The sequence below is a fragment of the Ochotona princeps genome, chromosome 3 (genome assembly GCF_030435755.1).
Source record: "Ochotona princeps isolate mOchPri1 chromosome 3, mOchPri1.hap1, whole genome shotgun sequence".
NCBI lineage: Eukaryota > Metazoa > Chordata > Mammalia > Lagomorpha > Ochotonidae > Ochotona > Ochotona princeps.
In genome coordinates this window covers 6810354-6829545 of record NC_080834.1, presented here as the reverse complement: position 1 = coordinate 6829545, position 19192 = coordinate 6810354, and the positions used below count along the sequence as shown (strand labels likewise).

Genomic DNA, 19192 nt, shown 5'->3' with positions numbered 1-19192 from the left:
TTGGTATTGTGCTTCAACCTTGTTGGTGTGGGTATCGATCAAGCAAAGCAGATTACTAAAACACTAAAGTACATGGATTGCTTAAAAGGTTGAAGTACTAATGTTTTTTTTTTTAAGATTTATTTATTTTTATTACAAAGTCAGATATACAGAGAGGAGGGGAGACAGAGAGCAAGATCTTCCGTCTGATGATTAACTCTCCAAGCAGCCACAACGGCCGGTGCTGCGCCAATCCGAAGCCGGGAACCAGGAACCTCTTCCAGGTCTCCCATGAGGGTGCAGGGTCCCAATGCATTGGGCTGTCCTCTCCCAGGCCACTGCTCTCCCAGGCCACAAGCAGGGAGCTGGATGGGAAGTGGAGCTGCCGGGATTAGAACTGGCCCCATATGAGATCCCAGCGCTTTCAAGGTGGGGACTTTAGCCGTTAGGCCACGCTGCTGGGCCCAGAACGTACTGTCTTATCTTACTGTTATCAGTATAAGATTGATGGTAGGTTATTATACTATACTATAGATTATGAGGTACTTTACTATTCCCATCACACATGCATGAAAATTGACGCTTAGAGAAACTGGATTAACTTGCAGTTCGTTCTTTTTATCAAATTACAATTAATTGAGATTCTTTTGGAAATCAAATGATATTCTATGTGAAACGCTGAACACAAATCTTTGCAATGTTGAACAAGCATTCTCTGGCTAGCATATAATTGTGTTAAAACAATGGAATGTTATACAAATGAAACTGTTACACAAAGTTCGGCTAATTCCGTATGTTTAATCTGTTGATATGAGAATGAGTGAGCGATGCCCTGGCTGAGTGTTGAGAACATGTGGGATATTCATAGTGTAACTGAATGCCACATGTCCACCTCCGCGCTGGCTGGCCCCCGCCTGTGCTCTGTTTCTCCACCGAAGCTGGTGAGCTCAAACTGCAAATCTGTTCATGTTACGGACTGTTAAGCTCTTGCACGATTGAGTTTTTATTACTTTTTTTTAATTCTTTTTTTTTATTATTACGGTTCATTATGTGACACAGTTTCATAGGCTCTGGGATTCCCCCAACCCCTTCCTGTGCCCTCCCCCAATGGTGGATTCCTCCACCTTGTTGCAGTAATACGGTTCAAATTAAGTCGAGATTCTTTCTTTGCATGCCTATATCAAGCATAAAGTCCAGCATCTTATTGTCAAGATAAATTCAACGGTTTCTTGGAGAGACCTTCTCTGGTCTGAAGGTAGAGCTGGCAGAATATCATCGTGATCAATTAAAAGCCCCAACACAACATCAACAACAATTTATAACATTATGGCATTAGTTTTCATGGTGTTGAATAACCAATATGCTAAAAAATGCAAGTTGTTAACCACATCCTGTGACTACTTCATTGACATTTTAATTTCAGTTTATATACAGAACTGGCTTCTATCCACCTTAAATTGGCTATAGGGTCCTATTCAGCTGTTTCGTGTCTATTTTCATTTTAGTATTTAGCAGTTTATAGCGTTGAAGCATAATCTTGCTGAACTTGTCAGATTTTAGGATAGGCTAAACTGGCTTATAACTCTAACGAGGCATATGTCAACAGTTGAGGTGCAGAACAGTTTTAGGAGGGATGTGCAGAGAAATCTTCAATACCCCAGTGGTTTTCAGGGGGCTGTCCCGGCTTGTCTCTACACAACCAATGCCAGTAGCAACCTCTCTTCCAATTTCCTCATACACAAAATACATCCACATCTTACCAACTGTCTTCGCTTGTATACACATGGGCCATGGCCTTGTTGTGATTTCAGAATTGCATTCTTTCAATGTTCCTTGTTCTTTTTTATTTATTTACTGATTCATTTCTTTGAAAGGCAACATTGAGAGGGAGGGATTAGTAAGATCTTCCGTGCACAGGTTTACTCCACATAAAACTGCAACAGCCGGGTTTGGGGGAGGCTGACGCCAGGACCTCCATCGTGGTCCTCCGTGTGAGTGGCTACGCTTTAAGCACCTTGGCCATAATTTGTGGCCTTCACAGGCCCGGAAGGGTGGAGCTGTGAGATCAGTCAGCACCCCAGCGCATGATGACATCCTTGCAAGTGGCAGGTTTCCAGGAGCACCCTTCACTGGTCTCAGTATCATGATTTCTAACAGGGTTCCTGATCCCAAACGTTAGTTGCAGGCCTTTGTACCTAGCGTCATTTCTCTTTTGCTGAAGACATGCAGGAATTCTCATGTGATTCTGATTGGTAGTTTATTCCCTTTCATTTCCTTGGATATATTTTTCTTTTTTTTTTTTTTTAATTTTATTTTAAATTCATTAATTACATTGTATTATGTGACACAGTTTCATAGGTACTGGGATTCTCCCCACCCCTCCCCAAACCCTCCCACCATGGTGGATTCCTCCACCTTGTTGCATAACCACAGTTCAAGTTCAGTTGAGATTCCCCCATTGCAAGCATATACCAAACATAGAGTCCAGCATCTTATTGTCCAGTCAAGTTCAACAGCTTCTTAGGTATACACTCTCTGGTCTGAAGACAGAGCCAGCAGAGTATCATCCCAGTCAATTAAAAGCTCCAACATACCATCAGCAAAAATTTACATCACCATGGAATTAATTGACTTGGATATATTTTTCATCTGAGTTTTTAACTGTTAAAGAAAGAGTCTGTGAGCCATATCCATTCTCAGTCTAACACCTTCAGAACACAAGTGACTATGAGGCAGAACTTCTATTGAAATAACTTTTGGAAGATAAAATATATCTTTTTTCCCCCCAGGTACAGGTTTAATGACCCGTGAAGTTAGTTTGTAATCCTAAACGTTGATTGGGGACACTTTCTGTATAGTTACACATTATTTCATTTGTTCCTGATTTAGGATCTCCAACACATGTGGACTACCCCGCCGCCCAAACTCAGTCTCCAGATCCCAAGACCGGCTATCCAGTGTCTCAGTACAGTTCCCCAGTTCCCCCAACTGACTACCCAGCGGCTGGGCCAGACACCATTCCTGTCCAAGTTCAGCCAAGATATATTCAGCCTGGGGCAGTTACCGAGGTCCAGTGGATGCAAGCCCCAGCACGCCCACTGAACTGCCCAGCTGGATTGGAGTATTTGATGCAGGTAACTTCAAATACATGCAAAGCCATAGAGCTAGGTGACGAGGTACTCAACTTTCTCTGTTGGCTTAGATGGGCATTCTGTCCACTGCATAGGCATTGACAACAGAGGAGGCCTAGTTTCGATATATGTTTTGCAAGGTCAGACCAAATATCTTGTGACTTTCCCTGTGGCCAGGATGTGAATCCAGCAGTCTGGGGCGGAGTCCCCCAAGAAACCTTGTCTGGGGTGGCTTCAGATTTGATCCATAGTCGAGCCCAGTCTTCTACACAGGCTGACAGATACTCCATCCTATCCCAGCCCAGCCCACCACAGGCCTGGTCATCATATACACCAGCAGGTGCCATCGGAGCGACCAGGCCCAGCCCTCAGCCCAGGACATTTTTGGGTGCCAGCCTGTGCTGCAGCCTAGCTAATCCCATCCTGCATCCCACCTGGCTCTCATGTACTCCCATGGGTGCTGTGCCTTAGCTCAGCCTGACCAGGCCCCAGCCACAGCTCACAGACATGACAGAGTGCTGCTTGGTCATATGCCCATCCTCCCCCACCGCCAACCCTGACTCATGCTCGCCGATCCCTCTTTTCCAAATAAAGAATAGGCAGTGATGCTGGCACACTGGTATACTTAACACCAATCGGTCATTCTCCAGACCCAGAATACCCACAGACCCTGGCCACTTTTTTCCTAACTGTGATGCTCGCCTTATGACAAGGCAGCCTATGCAGCTGCCTACAGCTGAGGCAAATTGGAAAAACAAAAAAAAACAACATTTCTCTAGCCTTCAAAACAAACACTATTGTACTCATATGTAAGTCAATTTTATTTGACTCAACTTGTGCTGTTTTAGTGAAGACTTTCAGTAAGTATTTTATCATTTTTGGACAATCATCTTTTAGTTTTAACACTAAATGGTAACACACTATAAAGTAGTAATAGTATTAATAAGAATTAATTACGTTTTATAAATGTAAATTTTAATATTCCTGATGTAGGAAATATTCTTTTGATGTACACTTACAGTTTTATTCTGTTTTTCTTGGCAGATTGATCAGGTACTGGTTCATCAAGAAGTTAGCATCGTGGAAGGTATGCATTCATTGTAAGCATCTTATTTCTAAAAAAGTTTTTGGAGGTAAAGGTGTATTAACTACCCTAAATATATCATGATTAACCATGTGAGAAGGTTAAATTAAGTTCTTTATAAACTCTTCACAATAATGAAAGTACGAGCAGTGTCAGTAATGAACTTTAAAGCTGCTCATGAGAAATCGCTATTTTTTTTTTTATTTTATTTTATTACAAAGTCAGATATACAGAGAGGAGGAGAGACAGAGAGGAAGATCTTCCGTCCGATGATTCACTCCCCAAGTGAGCGCATGAATTGGTTTCACTCGTTATGTGTGATCAGCTTTTCTTCGTGTTTTGTCTTGAAGCCTTAACGGATTTTCAAAGTAAAAACAGATATGAAATCAAGAACCGCCTTGGTCAGAAGGTTTTCCTGGCAGTGGAAGACTCTGAGTGTTGTAGCCGAAATTGCTGGGATGCGCTTCGACCTTTCACAATGAGGATTCTTGATCATATGGGCCAGGAAGTGATAACCATGGAGAGACCCCTGAAATGTACCTGTTGTTGCAGCCCCTGCTGCCTGCAGAAGGTCAGTGCCGGGTTACCAGGGCGGCGTTTCCAGGGGCTCTGCGCCCTTCGCTTTCCTATCGACCAGGCACTTAGATCATGATTTCATCGATGCGTATTCTGTTCCCTTTGTAGATACAAATCCAAGCTCCGCGTGGTGTACCAATTGGTTATGTCGCTCAGATCTGGCACCCGTTTCTGCCCAAGTTTAAAATTCAAAATGAGAAGAAAGAGGATGTGCTGAAAATTTGTGGTCCGTTTTTTGTGTGCAACTGTGGTGGAGATGTTGATTTTCACGTAAGTCATGTTCTGCTGTTTTTGGACAGTCCTTAACAGAAACACATGTTTTCAGGGCAGTCATATAGAATAATCGTACATTATCAAATATACAAAAATGTTTCAAGAGGAGGATACTGTGTTCAAATCAAAGTTAACCATTAATAACTATCGTATAGCAATATTTTAGGAGGGAGACAGTGCACTCGTATTTGGGCAGACTGTGGCTATTGCCCTGGTCAAAGATCAGTGTTTATTATGGTGAGTGTAATCAAGAGAAACACAGCTGTGTAATCAGTGAAAAGATGTAGCCATGAAGGAAGTAGATGAAACAACATTAAAACAGTTAAAAATCCTGCTGTAACGCCTTGGTGTAATCCTGGCCCTACTCGGAGGCTAGCTGCCTGCTGGTGCCTGGGGGACGGTTGGTCGCGGCTCCTCATGGTTGAATCCTTGTAACGCTGGGGAGGACTCGGATCAACCCCTGGCTCACGGATGACCCAGCATCTATAGTAAATAAAGAGAACGCGAATGAAAGGAAGAAAGGAAAGGAAAGAAGGGCGAGAGGGAGGGAGGGAGGGAGGAAGGAAGGAAGGAGTTTGGGGTAGGACTTCCCCTGGTGACTGGCCATGAGCTCTGCTGTCAGGGTTACAAAAACAAACAAGCAAAAGCTCTAGGACTTAGCCTTGACATGATCATGCTATTGTATTATCCATTTCCATGGAACGCAAACATTGTTATCTAAGTCTGATCGCCAGCTTATGGATCTGTTGATTCTGATATACAGGTTGCTAGTGCTGTAAGCCGTTTTAGAAGTTCTGACGTGAGTTCTACAAAATGCCCAATTAAAGATAGATTAAAGAAATTGAATGTGATTCCCGACGCGGTAGCTCAGTCCTCGTCTTGCATGTGTCAGGATTCCATAAAGACTCTGGTTCTAATCCCAGCGGCCCTGTTTCCCATCCAGCTCCCTGCTTGTGGCCTGGGAGAGTAGTTGAGGACAGCCAAAAGTTTTGGGACCCTGCACCTGCGTGGGAGACCTGAAAGAGGTTCCTGGCTCCTGGATTTGTATAGGCACAGCACCAGCTGTTGCAGTGGCTTGGGGAATGAAACAGCGGAAAAAAGATCTTCCTCTCTGTTCTCCTCCTCTCTGTATATCTGACTTTGCAACAAAAAGTACATCTTTAAAAAAGGAAAAGAAAAGAAAAGAAAGTAAAATCACCATTCATTGATAATTTGAAGTCTGAAAATGCTAAATGGAAAATTCCAGAAATACAAGTTTCAGGTTGTGGGTGAGTTGGTGGTTTCATGAATCGTCCCTTTGCCCAGGGCATCTACAGTGTTCAAAACTGCTGGCCCATTACTCACTCACTTGACTGTCACAGCCACAGTCAGTGTTTTTCTCCAATCATCCTTGTGTTCTGTTCACCTATCAGAAATCTTGATAAGGAAAAAAATAAAAGGACATGAAATTGATGTCATCGTCCAATCCCGTTGATAAGTTTAAAGTCCAAGTTCATACCACTGTTTGGTTCACAGCAGGCTTAATCCAGAGTGGTGATAGAGATCAGGGATTAATTATAACAACCATCAGAAAAAGATTGATAACAGAAGGTATCCTCCGTTTCTACATAAAAATCTTCCATCTCCATGTGGGACAATTCAAAAATTATGTAATTAGTAAGTAGTTCACCCAGAAAATAGTCAATATTTCAGAAAAATTATTCAAAAAAAAATCATTCAAAAAATTAATATTAAAGAGGCAAAAGGCCCCAATTATAGGATGTTGTAAACATTAATGGGAAGGGCCCGGCAGCGTGGCCTAGCGGCTAAAGTCCTCGCCTTCAACGCCCCGGGATCCCATATGGGCACTGGTTCTACTCCCTGCAGCTCCACTTCCCATCCAGCTCCCTGCTTGTGGCCTGTGAAAGCAGTCGAGGACGGCCCAGTGCATTGGAACCCTGCACCCACGTGGGAGACCCGAAAGAGGTTCCTGGTTCCCGGCTTCGGATCGGCGCGCACCGGCCCATTGCGGCTCACTTGGGGAGTGAATCATGGGACGGAAGATCTTCCTCTCTGTCTCTCCTCCTCTCTGTATATCTGACTGTAATAAAATGAATAAATGTTTAAAAAAAAAAAACATTAATGGGAAGGTTTGAAGTGAAGCCAAGCAGAACCTCTGAACCAGAACATTCATTGGAAAGGCTGGAGTGGAAATTGGACACAGATGAAAGGAGGATTCATTGAGGAAAGTCAGTTCAGGGAAGAGAGAAATTTGAAGAGCCATTAGAGGCTGAATAAACCACTCTTCATTTTTTCAAACTCTCTCTGGGTCAAATAAGTGGATACATATTAAAAGAGAAAGCAAGAAAGATGTGATAATACGGTGAGTGGAAACCAGCCAAGGATTGAGCAGACTTAATTCAGAAAGTGCAAACAGTGTGGAGTTAAAAAAAAAAGACAAAGTGTGGGGGAGGGGTGGAAGAAACACACACACCGATTCATAATTTAGACTAAGCCAACTCAGTGAAGAAATCTGAGTAGAGCAAAGGAGAGGGAGGCGAGCGGAAGAAGTGTTCTTGCTTAATATGCAATGTCCTCACTCTTGAATCTGGATGCTTCATATTTCCTCTTTACACTGTCTATTCACAGCCATTACTTTGTAAATATTTAATTATTTCTTGTAGCTTTGTAAAATGAATTGCATCACAGAGATAGTTTGACTGTGTCCTTTTAATTTTTTATTGGAGAGGCAGATTTTACAAAGAGAGAGACAGAGAAAGATCTTCATCCACTGGTTGCCCAAGTGGCAGCAATGACTGGAGCTGATCCAGTCTGAAGCCATGAGTCAGGAGCTTCTTTGGGGTCTCCCATACAGGTGTAGGGTCCTCAAACTTTCGGCTGTTCTCTACTGCTTCCCCAGGACAGAAGTAGGGAGCTGGATGGCAAGTGGAGCAGCCAGGACGTGACCCGGGGCCCGTATGGCATCTTGGTGCATGCAAAGTGAGGGTTTAACCACTAGGCTACTGCACCAGGCATTTGTGCTTTAAGAGACTAGTATGTAAGCCTGCGTTACTAGACTGTTTATATCATGCAAATGCATGCACACACAGATACACGTATGAATGCAATAAAAAATTTAATACGTTCTATTGATCAGTTTTGCTGATTCTGACTTAATTTTTTTCAGTATGTAATACTTAGTAAAAAGAAAAACCATCAGGAGATAATCAAGAGATAGAAGCTAGAACCAGAATGCTGGTTTTGAAACACATTCTTCCAATATCCTCCTTGTGTTCTAATGGGCAAGCTTTTAAAGTTCTCTGTTTCATTGTCTATTTCAGAGAAACTAAACACAATGACACCATGTCTCACAAACTTGTTATCAGGATTAATTGCTTATTCATGAAGCCTTTGCATGCTGCATGCAACCTAAACTTAATATATATGTTTTATTATTAAATAAACAAAATACTTTGTCATCATTGATAAAATTTGTGCTACATTTCACTATGCTATATTATTTGGATTGTGCCTATACTCTGCATGTCATTTCATTTTTCAGATTTTTGTATTTATGTTTGCTGGTAAAGAATAGAATTAGAATAGTATCAACAATTATTGTGACTTAATTTATGGATTGAAAGATCTTATTTTAATATATCGATTTTTACTTCTACAAGTTAACTTTCTTATTAAAAGCATTTGTTGTTTTTAAAGTCATAGATAGACTTTAACTAAAAATTCTCCCTTCTTGATTGCTTTTAATTCTGATTATTCTGTTTTACCCTTGCTGTTAAGAACCATGGAGTTTCTTTTTGCCAAAATTTTGGTGAATTTTTCATTTCTCCCTACAGAAATAAGTAAGGAGATGTGGTAATATTTACATTCAAATTCTTTAGAGTACTTAATTTATTGTGGATACTAAGATGTCATCTATAATTTTCATCTATAAAGCATTTCACAATTTAAAGATGTTAAGGTTTTTCTTTCAAAACATACAGATTCTACTTACATACAGGCAAAAAGGCACAAATTCTACTACATAGTTGAATGGAAAACAGATACACAAACAAAAGCACTGGTTGTCCTCAAGTAATTTCATAAATATTTTCACAAAGGGAAAAGGAAGAACACAGCCTTAGGCCATGCAGTCTAAAACAGCCATTGCTGCAGGTACTTTGTTTATTTTCTGTGTTGTAACTCTTACACCTTTATTCTACTTGACCTTAGCCAAAAACCTCAGAAGCAAAACACCTTTTATTTTAACTTCTTTTTTACATGGTAAAAAAGCCTTTGAATAAAGCTCCAAATGTAATAAAATTTGTGTCTATTTTAAGATATGCACACAATACTCAAGCTCATTCATGTGTTCAGATATTTCTGTGCCACCTTGTACACGGGCCTCGGCTCTGACCCTCGCCTCTCTGTTCTGGGTTGTCGCAGGGGAACCTGATTGGATCATGGTATTTTCATGGACCATGCCTGGAAAGTATAGACAGACTAAAGCACATAGGCATGTTTCAGGAAATCCTCCTGTCACTCCATTGTCCAAAAGCTCATATGGCTAAGCCAAATTACCAATCAGCAGGAGAAACTCCAGGCCATTGTGGGAGGGAGAATGAAACGAGTAGCGGCTGGTAATTCATGCGCTCACAGCTTCATAGTAGAAATCCGTTTCAGAATTTTAAGATCCCATCAATTCGGACCCGTATGAAATGACAGTCTCCCCACCGGTGCAAACCTGATGCCAGGGCTTCAAAGCATATTGCTTACAAACATGGTACCGTGCTCACCTGTGCGGACACTCCTTTCCACAGCTCTTCGTGTGAAGAACTGGCTCAGTGTGGGCTGTGTTCAGCCTCCACCTGCCCCCTGCGTATCTCCTGTGGTCTGACCCGAACCCATGCAGTTTGTTCTGCCGGCCTTGGATTGTCCTGAGGCAGAACTGTCAAATAGGAGCAGAAATCAAATGGAAATTAGGTTGAATATCCTGCTTTGTAACTTCTCATTGTATCATCAAATACATTTTTCATACTTCTGTCCTGTGTCTGCATTCTGTCTTGATAACTCAAGTGATTTATTAGGATGAATTTTAATGAGAAATAAAATATTATAATATGATATTTTCATGCTCCTATAGGTAGATATAGGAGCCTGAGTGTATGAATGAGGGTAATACGTTCATAGTAAGGTCTGATCTACAATTTTCGCTCAATATTGTTTCATTCTACTGAAAAAGATTATATAGTTTTGCTGTAGATTTTCCAGCAAACGTTTGAAAGACTTTTTTTGCAATCTAGATTAAAAGTCTTGATGAAGCAAGTGTGATTGGCAGGATTTCCAAGCAGTGGAGTGGGTGCATGAAGGAAATGCTAACCGACGCCGACAGCTATGAGATCCACTTCCCTTTGGACCTTGATGTGAAGCTGAAAGCTGTGCTGCTCGGCGCCTGCCTCCTCGTCGTGAGTCCATTCTTACTAACCTTGGCTAGCTATGCCTTCTCGCAAAACTTTCTGAAATTTCCGAGTAAGCTGTTTCTTTAAAACGGTCTTACGTGTTTTAAGTTTCAACACATTCATACTGAATACTAGATCTGAAATCCCATGAGATTCAGACATGAATGTAAGGGAACACAGTTTTGGCTGAATGGTTCTATGCATTTTTAGATGGAAAAAAAAAAACACCCTATGCAAAAAACAAAAAACCATTGTGTGTTAAGGAGAGGTCGTTTCCTCCAAGTTTTTCTTTTAAAAAGTTTTGTGTTCTTGGAAAGTAGCCAAATCTGCCAAAGCAGATATTCCCAAGTGGGATATTTTAAACATCTATTTATAGCATTTAGATGATTTCAGTGTGTATTCTATTTTTTTTTTTTTTTTAAGATTTGTTTTATTTTTATTACAAAGTCAGATATACTGAGAGGAGGAGAGATAGAGAGGAAGTGGAGCTGCCAGGATTAGAACCAGCGGCCATATGGGATCAAGGCAAGGACCTTAGCCACTAGGCCACGCTGCCAAGCCCGTGTATTCTATTTTAAAAATGGAATGCAGAATGTACTTATCAAAACAAAATAAAACAGAAGACAGAGCAAGCCACAGCACTTGGAACAATGGCTTACGTGGTTGCGTACATTCCGTTCCAGAGTAGCTGGCTTCATTTCCAGAGACTCTGTTTCCGATCCAGTGTCCTGCTGCTACGCACTTAGGGAGGGAACAGGTGTTCACTCAGCTGTGGGAGTCACTAGCTCATACTTAGAGACGCGGATTCAGTTTTGGCCTCCTGACTTTGTCCTGGCCCTGTCTTGGCTACAGGGAGCATTGGGAGAATACCAGAAAATGCCAAATTCCTCTGACTCTCCATAACTCCCACACAGAATGTAAAATAAATAAGTACAAAGGTTTTTTTTTTTAATGTATTTATTTTTATTGGAATGGCACATATACAGAGAGAAGGAGAGACAGAGAGAAAGATCTTCCGCCCTGATTCAATTCCCACACAGCCACAATGGCAGGAGCCGAGCCCACCCGAAGCCAGAAGCCCAGACCTTCTCACTAGGGTACCATGCCAGGCCTACAAAGTTGTCTTAAACATAATCACATGGCAAAAAAAAAAAAAATTTAACTAGTATGTGGCAAATAAAAGATAAATGTAAAGTAATGAGAAAGAAAGTTTAGAGATACCAACTGATGTAATCTGTGTCTCTTGGATATCAGTTTGAACAAAGCAAGATAAATATAGGAGACTTTCAGGGAAATTTGAACAATATGAAAGCATTATTAAAGTATTTTATGTGATACTATTATTGAAAAAAACGCAGGAACGGGCGCCGCAGCCTAGCCACTAAATATCAAAAGTATTTGAAATATAGCCCCATGATTTTTATAAGCCACATTTTCATGGACTTTTTGAAGATACCTTGTATACATGGGTTTTGAGAATTTTTGCCCATAGTGACTCTCTTTTCATTCTATTTTCTATAACATTTTGGAATTACTATTGGGCATCTATAGTTGCATTGCAAACATTTCTAGCATTAAGTATTCTTTTAACCCCCAAATTAAATTTTAACTTTGAGGAAACTAAACAGTCAGGGTATGTGAAAGATACGGTGTATTTAGGGGAAAGAAATCTATCTGGATTATTTGGATTTATAGGAAATCAGAAGGAATGACAAAATTATTATTAGGCAATGATTGGTTAAGACATTGAAAATCATATAATTCATTGGTTTGCAAATTAAAGTAATTGTAGTCTTCTCAAAATAGCTATTTTTCGAAAGGTGGTAGAGCAGAAAGAGAGGGGGTTAGACAGAGAGAATTATGTATCAGTTGGTTCACTCCCTGAACCGATAGCCAGTTCTCGGCCATGTGGATGCCACGAGCTGGAAATGGCATCCTGGTCTTCCACGTGGGTGCCGGAGCCCAAGTACTTAAGCCATATTCTACTAGCTTCCCAGAATCAATAGTAGGAAGCTCAACCGGAAGCAGAGAACCCAGGACCCAAACCAGGATTCCAGTTTTGGATGCCAGTGTTGCAAGTGGCAAATTAACCCACTCTGTCACAATTCTACAGGCAAGACTTAAAGATTGTTTCTATTGATGAGATAAAAGAATATGTGTGAGCCAAAGAAAATTCGTAAGATTTAATGTAATTATAGGGCAGAGTGTGTGTTAGATAGTGACAGAATAATACCAGTTGGAACCGACACTGTTTGGCATTGTAACTCAAAGTTGACCAGCATCACTTGAGAAAACCTGGAGTTGTAGAAAGAACTTGAGTTACAAGAAAAGTTTCCTGGTTCCAAAGGATCTACACTAAGTTGAAGAGGAATGCATGAAAATGAGTTCAGAGGCCATGTAAAGAGGTGATAGTGAAAGGCATTAGTGGAAGATTCATTTAATTTGTTCTGGTGAATAAACCGTTAGAATTTAGTTTCTATTAAAATGCAAAGCGTGAAGATAGAACTCAATGTAGTCATGGATATTTGCAGGATTTAGCTACTATTAGTTTCTTGGGTCATTGTATCGCTTAGCAGTTCACTGTCTGATAGTTTATCCGTGTGTTGCTTGAAAACATTTCTGTATTTTTGTTTTGTGTCTAGGATTTCATGTTTTTCGAAAACTGTGCCGGCCTGGAGCCAATAATAGGAGTATGGTAGCAGCAGAATGGAGGTCTCCGTGGTGTCTGTGTATGCAGTGGTACGCTCTAATACTGTGAATTAAAACGGGATGCCTGTAGCCCCAGCTGTATATGTTTGCATTTCTAATCATGGAGCTGATTATATCACTTAATTGTAATTTTTTCTTTACCTTAGAATAATATTTACTGTGAATTTATGAGAAAAAAAATGGGCCTTTTTGCATTTACATATAGCAAAAAAAACTACCATAAACTATAAAATCTTATTTTCCACTTTATTTTGTTTTTAAGATTTATTTATTGTATTACAAAGTCAGATATACAGAGAGGAGGAGAGACAGAAAGGAAGATCTTCCATCCAATGATTCACTCCCCAAGTGAGTGCTGCGCCGATCCGATGCCGGGAACCAGGAACCTCTTTTGGGTCTCCCACGCGGGTGCAGGGTCCCAATGCTTTGGTCCGTCCTCGACTGCTTTCCCAGGCCACAAGCAGGGAGCTGGGTGGGAAGTGGAGCTGCCAGGATTAGAACCGGCGCCCATATGGGATCCCGGCGCATTCAAGGCGAGGACTTTAGCCGCTAGGCCATGCTGCCGGGTCCTGTTTTCCACTTTAAGTAGATACAAGAAGTGGCGAATTGAGACTGGCCTCCCTGCAGGTGAAAGAATCTACTAAAGTGGTAACGTAGAGGAAGCAGAGCTAGACTTAATGAACAGTTGGCAAGCAGAGAGCAGCCAGAGGCGGAGTGTGTGCTGGTCACTAGCCACGTGGGCCGGGAGGCTTTTCCATGGAACTAATTTGCTTTTCTGGGTACAGCTGTGGCATGTACACTGCACTTAGCCGGAGGCTTTTCCTGGCAGCCAATTGCCCTGAGATAACCACACCCCACAAATTACCAAAGAAAGAAATGAAATGCCTGCTCTGATATAAATCGAAATGTCAGTTTGCAGATGAATTCAGTTAATGTTCTACCCCACAAAAGACCTAACTAGAATTAATTCACAATTACAAATATCTACTTTTACAAAAATGCAGATAAAATGCTGAACTATAATTGCTATGATGATGAGGATGTCCCAATTAAGTCAGAGGGATAGAGTCCTTCCTGAGCTCAGAGTGGAGAGACTCATCTAGAATTTGTCCAGGTTCCTGTTCTGCCATGTGTAAGGCCATAACCCAGATATGTATGTAGATGTAAGCTGAAGTGCAGGATTTTTACAAGACAGGACAGCACACTCTCAGACATAAGCGCAAGAAACTTCGAGAGAGAGGAAAACCCTACCCGGGTACAGTTACCCATTCACAGAATAGGGGTGGTCCTCAGAGCTCCGCTCGACTGAAGAGCCTGAGCTGACAGGATTCGGGGTAAAGTTTCAGCACACATCATCTCCGGGAAGGTGCCATGACTTCTGGAACGTTCAGGAGAGTGAGCATCAGCTCCATGAGGAAGGGTGCATATGCAGGCGCGGGAGCTGTTGGGGTGCGCCTGATGCACGGCTTGGGTGCCGCCCATTAGCTCCTGATCCCTTCCCGACCCCTACCCTTCCCCAGGTCACTACGGGTAGTTTCCTGATGAAAGCAGAGTTGATTTCTAACAACATTATGATACATGACTAGCACGTTACCATTTGTTTTCAATGTTGATTCCATTGATCCCTTTGGTACAAATTAGGAATAACGATTTTTGTTTTCAATCACCCTTCCTGATATGTGGTCATGTAAAAATGAGGCAAGATAAGCTGTAACTGAGACTTGTATGCATGAGTCTACATTACCGACATGGGACTCCAGTTAGGTTTACATATGACGTATTTACAATCATGGTTAGACACAGAGGTACTGCTGACCCTACAGGTAATTTTTGTAATGTTTTCTGGACTTTGGCCTGATTAAGCAAACGTTCATGCATCAGAAGCGTAAACATTTAATCCATGGCTCATTGTATGTATCAGTATGAACAAAGGAAACAGACACAAAAATGGATGTGCAGACATTGTTTCCACATGAAACTTTATCAGAGAGATATAATCAAGACACATATTTAACCTCTGCCCCTAGTTCTCCGTCTAACTCCCCCAAATCATGCAACTTGCTGAACAATAGAGCAGGAAAGTGCACCATTTTTCTTAGTCCTTGAACCCAGCTCCTGACCTAGGGCTTCACCATCCCTTGACTGTTCCTGGATAATTGGAGCATCTATTGTTCTAATAGAACAATTGAGAGTCTTGGTTCGTTTGCTGATAGCATCAGAGTGGGAGGTGATTATAAAAGAGCTGGTGTTTTTCGAAAGTTGGGATTTGCAGTGTCAACTCTGAAGCTCCAGAGACTAGAAACAAACTTACAGTTGAGATGATCAGGAATGGCCAGTGACTTAAGCAGGCGTGTCCACACAACAAACACATGATCAATCCCCAAAGCAGAGGGTCTGCACATTAGCTCAACTTTCAACTGGCTAATCCTCCACCTCCAAGTGCCTGCAGCTCAAGTGGGTGCTGGTTTGTGTCCCGGCTGCTCCACTGCTGGCTGGAAAAGCAGTAGAGGATAGCCCGAGCCCACATGGGAGACCCAGAAGAAGCTCCTGGCTCCTGTCCTCAGACAGGCACAGCTCTGGCCCTTGTGCTGTTTCAGGAGTGAAGCAGCAGATGGAGGATCTTTCTCTCGGTCTCTCCTTTTCTGTGTAAATCTGCTTTCTAATAAAAATAAAGGCTTTTATGAAAACAAAGAACATTTCTATGTAGTATTTTTTTAAGGTTTATTTTTATTGGAAATGCAGATCAGATACATGGAGAGACAGAGAAAGATTCTCTATCTGCTAATTCTCCCCAGATGGCCACAGTGGCCAGAGCTGAGCTGATCCAAAGGCGGGAGCCAGGAGCTTGTTCGGGATCTCCCACACAGGTGCAGGGTCCCAAGGCTGTTGGCCATCCTCCATTGCTTTCCCAGGCATAAGCAGGGAGCTGGATGGGACAAGAATCAGTGCCCTATGGGATTCCGGCACTTTGCAAGGTGAGGATTTGACCATTGAGTCATCATGCCAGGGCCAGTGGCATATATAATATTATACCTATATACCTATCCCTAGCTTTATCTATATATCTACATAGATAGAGCTAAACATAGATAGATAGATAGATACCTCCTGTGGAATGCAGAGCTTCCAGACTGTGAACTGTGTAGATGACTAGAGAGTAATACACTCAGAAATAGCTTGCAAGTGATTAATCGATTAATCCTTCGCATCTCTTCAGCTGGCTGTTTACTCGCATTGTTTCAAAATAAAGATCCATGTATTTTTATTTAAAAGGCAAATCTATGGAGAGAAGGAGAGAGAGAGAAGATCTTGCATCTGCTAGTTCACTCCCTGAATGATCACAATAGCCAAAGCCGAGCTTGATTCCAAGCCAGGCCCCAGGAGCTTCCCCCGGGTCTCCCACACACGTGCAGGGTCCCAGGGACTTCAGCCAACTCACACTGCTTTCCCAGGCTGTTAGCAGGGACCTGGTTAGTGAACAGAGTAGCTGGGACATGAACCAACTCCCATCTGGGATGCTCGCACCACGGGGTGCAGGATTAGCCTGCTGAACCACAATGCCAGCCCCCATTTCTATTTTTTATTAAGAAAAGTCTGAATGTTTCCTTGCATTCTCATAAGATATTTTGGAAAATTAAGCTGAATCTTAGGATTGTATCTTAGAAGTTATTTTAAAATATTTGAGGAAAATGGAATTTAAGGTTAAGGGTGTGTGTGGGTGTGTGTGTGTGTTTGTGGTGCAGTAATGTACTGAAATCTATGCATGGTTTTCCTAGAATTTGAATTTCCCATATGAACATGTTAAGATCTCATATGGATGCATTTTAAATTTTTGGAGTTAATTACCATTTCTTTTAATTCCATTTTCAATTATTTTCCAACACCCTTATCTATTATATGTCTGCTCTTGATTTTCTAGAATAGCTGCTGCATTGCAAACTATGGAAATGTTTTTGTTTTTTAAAGAACGATGGCTAGGAAATGTCTACATATATCCAGTGCAGGCACAGCTTCTTCAACTATTTTTCTATCCACTTGGTTAAATACATGTATAAGGAAAATTGGTCTATTCAAAGATAGCCTTTGGGTGGGAGGTGGCTGCTAGAGCAGCTAATGTTATGGAAGATTGGAACATTCACTGTCAAGTCCCAAGCTTCGCAGGAGGGGAAATGGACTGAGTTGAATTGCTGTAGATATAATTGGTGAAGTGTATGAGTAGGTGACGGGCAACATCTGTAGCCAGGAGCCTGCTTCCTGTTCTGGGCCTGCTTCCTGTCAGATCTAATTCAAACACCAGGTATCAGGATTCAGTTTAGTGCCTGGAGCAGTAGCCTAGTGGCTAAAGTCCTCACCTTGCATGCACCATGATCCTATAGGCACTGCTTCTTGTCCTGGCTGCCCTGCTTCCCATCCAGCTCCCTGCTTGTGGCCTGGGAAAGCAGTGGAGGACGGCCCAAAGCCTTGGGACCTGCACCTGTGTGAGAAACCTGGAAAAAGCTCCAGGCTCCTGATTTTGGGTAAGCCCAGCTCTGGCTGCTGCAGCCACTTGGGGAGTGAATCATTGGATGGAAGATCTTTCACTGTGTGTCTCCTTGTCTCTCTAAATCTGACGTTCCAATAAAAAAAAAATTCAGTTTAGTTATAGCATACTTGGTTGATAATCAATTTAGAAATGTTTAATGTACAGAGTGAGTAGTGAATAGTTTATGAGTATAGAAATAATATTTCGATTTTTCCTGTCTTATAGACTGGGAAGGTGTTTTGGGAAGAGAGTAGCACTTAATCAGTGGGTTAATGTGTCACCAAAGCGTGTCTCTGTCGCGTCATTCGATTTATTGAAACCCTGAATAAGACAAAATGGAGGAAAGACACATTTCTCTCTTCTTGAAGCTGACATCCGTCAACCCTGCCATCAGATATTAGCACTTGTGTGTTCAGGCCCTTAGGCAGGAGACTCTACCTATCCGGCAGCTCTCCTGTTCACGGGCATCACTATTAGGACTAAATGGATGGCTTTGACTCTCCAGTTTTCCCACAATGCCTTGAACGTCTTCTCGGCCTCCAGCATTGTGGTGGCCAACCTGTCACAACCCGATTCTTTCCACAGACCTATGTGCTGAAATGTTCCATTGGTTAAGAGTCTAGGGGAGGGCCCGGTGTGATAATGTGGTGGTTAAAGTCCTCGCCTTGCATGCGCCAGAATCCCATATGGGCGCCGGTTCTAATCCCAGCGGCCCTGCTTCCCATCCAGCTCCCTGCTTGTGGCCTGGGAAAGCAGTCGAGGATGGTCCATAGCCTTGGGACCCTGCACCCGCGTTGGAGACCTGTGATAACCTCCTGGCTTCGGATCGGCACAGCACCAGCCATTGTGGCCGCTTGGGGAGTGAATCATTGGAGGGAAGATCTTCCTCTCTGTCTCTCCTCCTCTGTATATCCACCTTTCCAATAAAAATAATTAAATAAATACATCCTTAAAAAAAAGGTCTAGGGGAGAATCTGTAACGAACATATTTCGTAGCTAAGTGTTAGACTCTCAGGTTAACTATCTTTGAATTTCTTTTCAACTTTCTTGAAGCATTTCTTCTTTTGTTTTGCTCATGTTACCTCCAGAACGGCTCGTTTTCAGTTTACAAATGTTTAGTTCAACAGGCTTGTAATGAATTGATCCCCTCTTGGGGTTTTGGTGATTTTTGATGTTCACTTTTGAGTAAGCTTGCTTAAGCAGAAATTGTACTGACTTCAAGAAAATTCTAAGCTCAGCATCTGCTACTCATTCCTTCACTTTTTTTTTAATGAAAGATTTATGCTTATTGGAAAGTCACATATACAGAGAGGAGGAGAGACAGAAAGAAAGGTATTTCGATCAATGAATCATTTCTCAACTGGCAGCAACAACCAGAACTGAGCCAATCCAAAACCAGGATCCAGGAGCTTCATCCGGGTCTCCCACGCAGGTGCAGGGTCCCAAGGCTTTGGTCCATCCTCAACTGCTTTCCCAGGCCACA

At 42.0% G+C, this 19192-nt stretch overlaps 1 protein-coding gene across 1 annotated transcript; it reads left to right on the top strand.

The window, feature by feature from the left end:
- The first annotated feature begins 2943 nt into the window (after positions 1–2943).
- LOC101517446 (phospholipid scramblase 1-like) lies at positions 2944–13194 on the top strand. Its single transcript, XM_058661159.1, has 6 exons — positions 2944–3113; positions 4155–4197; positions 4545–4765; positions 4879–5040; positions 10323–10484; positions 13121–13194. The coding sequence occupies exons 1-6, from the start codon at positions 3057–3059 to the stop codon at positions 13175–13177; spliced, it is 702 nt and encodes a 233-aa protein (XP_058517142.1). The 5' UTR covers positions 2944–3056; the 3' UTR covers positions 13178–13194.
- Positions 13195–19192: the final 5998 nt, after the last annotated feature.

Bases quoted from the DNA above. Each gene is read 5' to 3' on its own strand.
- LOC101517446 (XM_058661159.1), top strand. From the start codon at position 3,057: ATGCAAGCCCCAGCACGCCCACTGAACTGCCCAGCTGGATTGGAGTAT. The intron at 4,766-4,878 runs GTCAGTGCCGGG...TTCCCTTTGTAG, and splicing joins GCCCCTGCTGCCTGCAGAAG to ATACAAATCCAAGCTCCGCG. The intron at 5,041-10,322 runs GTAAGTCATGTT...TTTGCAATCTAG, and splicing joins GTGGAGATGTTGATTTTCAC to ATTAAAAGTCTTGATGAAGC.